Consider the following 7,322-nt stretch of genomic DNA (forward strand, 5'->3'; position numbering starts at 1 on the left):
TTAAAATATGTACAAAAAAATGTACTTAGAGAAAACATAGCAGTTCAATAACAAGACATTAATTAGTAATTGTAATTAAACTAATTGATTAATAATTACTCAGAACGAATTATGAACAAATTATAAATAGAAATAAAGAATAATCCTTATTAAAAAGAAAAAAAAAAACTTTAGAAAATTACCTTTGACTTTGACGTAATTCGAGGCATGCTAAAATAATGTTATAACACAATCAAAATCAATTTAACTCTAAAAGGTCTAAATGCTGACTCAGGAGTGAAACAAGACTAAGATGAGAAAGGAACATAGGAAGGGGGGAAACAGAGAAATGGATTGAGGAGTAAACAAACAAATTCTAGGGAAATGCTACAGGAATAAGACCTTTACTCTTTTTAATTGATTCTGAGAAATTCCTGATGTAATTCTCTGTGAAAATTTATTATTGCCACTGCTTTTAATTTGTGTTCAAAGATGAAGATATAGAATTTTTACGCACTATTTATAATAAATCATAAATTTCACCTTTAAGGTTCGTGCGTTCTCTTGAATTTTACGTAGTTGCTGCGAAAAATGTATTTACAATTGAACAGATAATTTAAGGAAATATGTGATTCAGGACAAAATACCTAAAGATATGTTAAAAATAACAAATATTTCTGAAAATATGTGATTTACAACAAAATATGTAAAAAATATCAAATATTTAAGAATTTGTGAAATAAAAATGGCTTATTTTGGCCATAAATGTCTTGAAACATCTTTAGTTAGTAAGGAATCGCAGATATCATGGTCAGGTAAAAATATGTGAAAACATAAAAATCCTATCCCTAGTTATCAGTTTTCTTCAACAGCTTATGAAATTTTAATTAGTTTTGGTTATCATTTAGCTAAAATAGTTTTTAGTTGTCCATTTCAACTAACAACTAATTTAGTTGTAAGATTTAGCGGTAGCTAACAGTAAATAACTAAATTAGTTACAGTTTTTTAGTGTAACTAATTCTGACAACTTTTTAGCAATTAGTTTGTCCTTAGTTAACTAAATATTAGCAAGCTAGTGCCCAACTCTGGCTAGTACAGAATATAACCAACTAATTCTAGTTCATGAGCTCCAATTGTTCTAAACTCCCCCATCCGCTTGTAAACAAAAATGATTTTTCTCATTACATTCGCAGTATACATACGATAATTACGCCAAATGTCTGATAGCTTTCAGTGGAAGGTTTTGTACGTGGCTATGACAACACATTTTTTTCATTTATTTATTTATCGACATTTACAACTGTATATAAAATACAACAAGCAAATTTGAAGTAAGATCATAATGATATGATACAGCATGCAGAGAAACTACCCAGTAGTAGAACTCTAAAAACATTTTACAATATAAGGGCACGAGGCCATCTTCTTTTTAGGTGCCTCGGAGGATTGCCAGGAATGGAAGAGGAAGCAAGGTTAACTAGTGGGTTTGGGAGTTTATGATGGCTAGATCGGTTACATAAGCAACATTTAGGTCTTTATGGATGGTTTTATTTGTGACAAAGTAAGGAGCATTGAGGATTTTACGAAGGATTTTGAATTGTAAGGATTGAATACGAGAGGAATTGGAAGGTTTAGGTATAGCTCCAAATACAACGACTAACCTGGAATCCTCACACAAGACTGAAAAGATAGGAAACTGCATGTCGATTTTGGCTATTACAGCACTTACTAGACAAACTTCCAATTCATTATAAAAGACTGATATGTATTCATGACAATTATAAGACCTATCTGGACATACAGAGTTGAGCTTTGGGGCTCCACTAAACCATCGAATTCCTCTCGTATCCAATCCAAAATCCTTCATAAAATCCTAAATGCTCTCTACTTTGTCACAAATAAAATTATCCACAAAGACCTTAATGATCCATTTGCAACCGATCTAGCCCAAACCAGATATCAATCCTTCCATTATAAACTCCCTAACCACTGAAGCCCATTAGTTTCTAATCTTGCTTCCTCTTTTATTCCGGGAAATCCTCTGAGGTTTCTCAAAAGAAGATGGCCTCAAGACCTTATATTGTAAAAATGTTTTTAGAGTGCTACCATTGGGTAGTTTCTCTACATGCATGTACCATACCATTATGATTTCCTCAAATTTACTTGATGTATTTTATTTACAGTTGTGAATATCAATAAATAAATTTAATAAAAATAAAATCAAGATGAAAATTTTTTAATTTTTAATTTCTTGGAAAAATGGTATTTGATTTAATTATGCTTTGTTTTGTTTTTTAATTTTTTTAACCTACTTAACTGAAATCATCAATATGTTTTTTAATTTTCAATGAATTAAAAAGAATAGGTAATATATTTTTCTTATTCCTAATCATATATATATACACCTATTAAAAATGGTATAAATGGTAGTATATATATTAAATAACACCTTCCGAATCTGCGTCAATTCCATTAAAACTGGATTCAAACTTTGTTATCGTGTAAATTGATTGTAATTAAAAGTTTTAATGTTAATGTGAAGAGTGACAAAATAAGGTAATTTTGACTGAAATTTGTGACTTGGGCAGAATTGTATGCCACAAGTCTTGAAATTATTGATGTGATTATAAATTTATATTTAAGATTTTTCTTGAGAATAGCGAAATTGGCCGAAATGTTAGCCTTTTAAAGAAATAAAGAGTGTTTTGAGACTTAAACTAGATAAGATTTATTTTATTTTAACAATATTACCATCATGTTCATGTATCTAAACCTTTATAAGTTATTATCAATATAATAAAAAGTTGTGTAATTATTTGCGTTGATTTAGTTTTTCTTATCACTAATATGTATTGTTCAATCTTCAGGGTTTGTGTCAGGATACGAAAGAATTGTTGCAGGTCGGAAATGTCCACAAAAATCTGGACTTTGTACTGGTGATGATTGGGTCTCCTTTCAAATCTATGGCAGGTAATTTTTTATCAATTTCAATTGATATCAATATCTTGATCGATTTTATAAAACCTTTGTCGTAACAGGAATGACAAGGAGACTGGACGCCCAGTGCATGTTGCATTTGGAACCAGCAACATCACAGATGCTGGTTACAAGCAGAATGCATCCATTGCCATCTTGATACATGGTTATGCAGACTCAAGCAGGTCATTCCTACTTGTTAACATCAAGAATGGTATCTATAATAATTGTGTTTATTTAATATGAATGAGTGAACTCAGAATGCAACAAGTAATTTAATTGGATGGAGTTTAATTAACTGTACTTTATATAATTCACATAAGCAATTGGTTTGAAATTATATCCAGTAAATGTTCTCAAATATAGTTAATATTACAATCGAAAAATTTTGAGCAAAACTCAATTACAAGTGTCCAGTGTTGACAAGTGGCAGTTATTCCAATTGTGCACGTGAGCAAATGATCTCTTAAATTTCTAAAAGAAAATTACAATTACTTTACAGTAGTAAAAATGAGATAAGTATTTATTTGATACCTAGTAAATCAACCAGGGAGTAGGGCTGGTCAGTTAGTAAGGCCCCGAATCCAGCTGTAACAGATTACATATTCTCTCATTATTGCTGTGAGTGAACCCTGTTTGTTCATGAACCCTCCTGGGGCCTGCATAGGCTCTATGAATTGAATATCCTTAATTGGTGAAAAATCTGATGGTTAATTGTGATCCATCAAACCTAAATCACCAAGTAAATCCTAAACCATTCAATTTAATCAAAATATTAAGCTAATTGGATATTATATAATATTTTGCTTTTTTTACTTCTTGTAACATAATAAATAATGCCACAGAATTATTGAGAAACAGTGACATGTTGGTGGTCATGATGGATTGGTCTAAGCTAGTTCCTGGAGGTTGCTATTTCACATCCGTCTACAACATTCGCTACGCAGGTGGGTGCCTTTCAGATCTGATAACCTCGATGAATAGGCCTTCCTCAGGACTTCATGTCATCGGCTTCAGTCTTGGGGGGCACGTCCCAGCTGCAGCGGCAGACTACTTAGCACCGTACAAGATACCGAGGATAACAGGTCAACCATTTTAGTTTTCAAGTAGTTAAGATTGAATTTTAAAGTATTTTTATTGAAATTTATTACTGTATGGTAGTATTTATTATAGAAGTAGATAAGTATAAAATAAGTGTATATCTAGAGGCATACATAAATGGGTTATGGCAGCAGTGAGGATTCAAAATTGAACTTACTAAAACTGACAAGCCAAAGATCAACATACAAATATTATTGCAATCATCTTTATTATTTTTTTTTTCCTTTTTTACAAAGATTAATTTTTAAATTATTAACTTGAGGAGAAAAATCTTCTCAGGATCTCATTAAATCCACATTATAAAAAATAAAAGTTATATAAGAATAAATGTTTTTATTAATTTTATTTTAAACATATATATATATTTTTTTTGTCATTCTAGTAACTTTTTGGCCTTTTTAAGTTTGACCATTTTCAAACATTTTTTTCAAATTTTTTCCTTCTTTATTGTTTATACTTCAAAATTAAATAAAATTAGGGACATAAATAACAAGACTCTTTCTCCCTTGAACAGGATCGTAAGAATTTTTCTCTAGATTCATTGTCCATTGATTTATTCGTATATAAATCATTTTTAATTAGTGACAAAATATAAAACATATGGATAAATTAATAGACAATGTAACTACAGATAAGTTATTATGATCCACATGATGGGAAAGAGTCAAAACGTTGTATGAAATAATAAAAGAAATAAAGATATAACAAGTAAGGAATGATTTCACATAACTTTAATTTTGAGAAGGAGAATATATTAAGGCAAACCTTCCAGAATCGGGAAAATTGTTTTTAAAAGTTTTATATTATTTACAGTGAGCATTTTGATCAAAATTCATTATTTCATCCTTTCACTTCAGAAGAATTATTTGAATAATTATAATATAAGTGTTTAGCTTAGGTTGGAGCACAAGTTCATAAATATTTAGGAGTGAGACATACAGAAAAAACTTTTGTATTGGGATCAAGCCAATATTAGTTATGCTACTGACTGAAAGTAATCCATGTTGCCAATATAAACAGTGAAAGTATATGTAGTTAATTTGGAATGGTTTCTGAAATTATATGAAAACATTGCCGAATGAATAATGCTGAGGGAAGTTGTTGATGTTGATAGGTGTAATTATGATTTATTTTTTGAGGAAACATAATTATGTGCCTTATAAGCTTATTTGGCATTTTTTTTGTTTTTTAAAAGTAATTCTAAAATCTTTAGAAAACAAATTAAAACTACTTCAAATTATTTTTCTCATGGGCCACTGGATCCCCAGGAAGCACAGAGCCCATGCATTGACCATTTTATTGCTTGCATTGCCCATTGGATAATATGAAAATTGTGAACCCACTGAGCTCACCTTGTAAGTTTTAATTCCTATGTCCAAGCAAGTCCAGAAGATGAGAATGATGTATCCATATATAACAACATTAGATGATTTTTAATTATGTTTGCAGGTTTAGACCCAGCGCTGCCACTGTTCTGGGGCTATTTTTCACAAAGGAGACTGCGCAAGAATGACGGAATATTTGTGGATGTGGTGCATACAAATGCCTTCATTGAGGGTCACTTCCTAACTCTAGGTCATGTCGACTTCTTTGTAAATGGCGGTGTCATTCAACCAGGCTGTGGCAGTACTGTCTTAGGTTGGAAGTTTATTACTTATTTATTGATATTTTAGCCTAACTTTTATTAAACATCCAAATAATTATTAGTCCTATTGTTGATAAATTATTAATTAATCTCTATTTGTGACTTTATTTTGAAATGTCATGTTTACATGAATGAAATTTTGTCTGCCCAATTAAAAAGTGAATATCAAAAGTGTTACTATGTAAAAATTAATTTCAAGTTTATAATATATGATCAAATGTAATAGATAAAATATATTTTTATTTATTTATTTTATTTTTTTTTAGATAAAATTGGTTGCTCTCATGCTAGAGCACCTATGTACTATAATGAATCTATTAACACTGAGGTTGGGTTCTGGGGCTGTACTACCAGGTACTTACATATCGAAGGTTCTTGCAAACCTGAAAATGTTAAATGGTTGATGGGCTATCATGTCGACACCAAGTAAGTTACCAATGTATGCATTTACTATGCATTGTGATATTCAATAATTATTTATAAAAAAATAAAGGGAAATTTTATAATTTTAACTTAATCTCATATCTTAAATATAGCTTGGGTTCAAATGGAAGGCTATAATATTAAACAAATAGGAGAATTTTATTTAAATTTTGTAACATAATAGACTCTTAATCTCAGGGCGGGTTTCTAAGCCATCAGAACAGGCAATTTTTTATCAATATTATATCTACTTTTACAACTATATTTAATTTTAGGTAGAGCGAAACTAACCAATTTATATAATCTTCTAGGATGACAGATGTTTTATTTTTCTTCTTTTCCAACAAACTAACACTTGCTGTAAACTAACTGTTAACAAAGCATTTGTTCTCTAAATGTTTTCAATTATCTCATTCACTGACGATCCAAAACAAAGAGTCTCTTAATCTTCTTGGGTTACTCTTTGATGTCTTCTTCTTCAAAATGTCAACCCTTGAGCTAGACAAAAGATGCTGAGGACCTCCTCATCCAGGAAACATCATTCACCGCCTGTACCTAAGCAAAAAATCATCAAAAACCAAGTTTTCTTCCTTCACCTGATAATCCTTTGATTGAATCTTTTTCCTTTGTCTTAATTATTTAAAAATAACTTCTTACTTCAAAATTCCCAAACCTTATGGTTTTTATAACTTTTTTTTTTAAACAAAATAGAAAATAAACCATTACTCAAATTAAGTTTAAAAATCATCAAAGATATTCGACTAATGGTTTCTTCAGATTAATGAGAGTCTTTATCAATTGCACAATTGACATCGAAGAGTCACCCAAGAAGAATAAGAAATTCCTAGTTTGGATTGCCAAACAACACCGTTCGGTGGATGAGAAGTGAGTAAAAAACTGTTGGAGGACTAGGCTTTGTTTCGTTAGGGTTTGTTTAATGAAAGATTGCCAACAGTCAGTGTTATTTTGTTGAGAAAATAATCAAAAGAAGATTCTATGAAGTTGGTTAGTTTTTTCTAACTTAAATTAAATAAATTTTAAAAGTAGATATTAATTTAATTAAGTGTTATTAAAAATAAGTGTTCTGATTGCCTAGAAACCCACCCTGAGATAAAGAGTCTAAAATGTTATAAAATTTTACCATCTATTTATTATTAAAGCTTTTCATTTGAACCTAAGATATAACAAAGATATGAGA

At 30.1% G+C, this 7,322-nt stretch overlaps 1 protein-coding gene across 1 annotated transcript in view; it reads left to right on the forward strand.

Moving 5' to 3' along the window:
• Positions 1 to 7,322, forward strand: part of LOC106692440 (pancreatic triacylglycerol lipase) — a gene marked incomplete at its 5' end in the record, with an annotated part of 34,292 nt that overhangs the window by 23,140 nt on the left and 3,830 nt on the right. The window contains 5 exon segments of the mRNA XM_014438389.3: positions 2,847 to 2,949; positions 3,018 to 3,169; positions 3,801 to 4,040; positions 5,506 to 5,694; positions 5,968 to 6,127. Of these exon segments, the coding sequence (XP_014293875.1) occupies positions 2,847 to 2,949; positions 3,018 to 3,169; positions 3,801 to 4,040; positions 5,506 to 5,694; positions 5,968 to 6,127 (844 nt within the window).

Source organism: Halyomorpha halys, unplaced genomic scaffold, assembly GCF_000696795.3.
Source record: "Halyomorpha halys isolate HHAL.00 unplaced genomic scaffold, Hhal_1.1 Scaffold56.1, whole genome shotgun sequence".
Taxonomy (NCBI): Eukaryota; Metazoa; Arthropoda; class Insecta; order Hemiptera; family Pentatomidae; genus Halyomorpha; species Halyomorpha halys.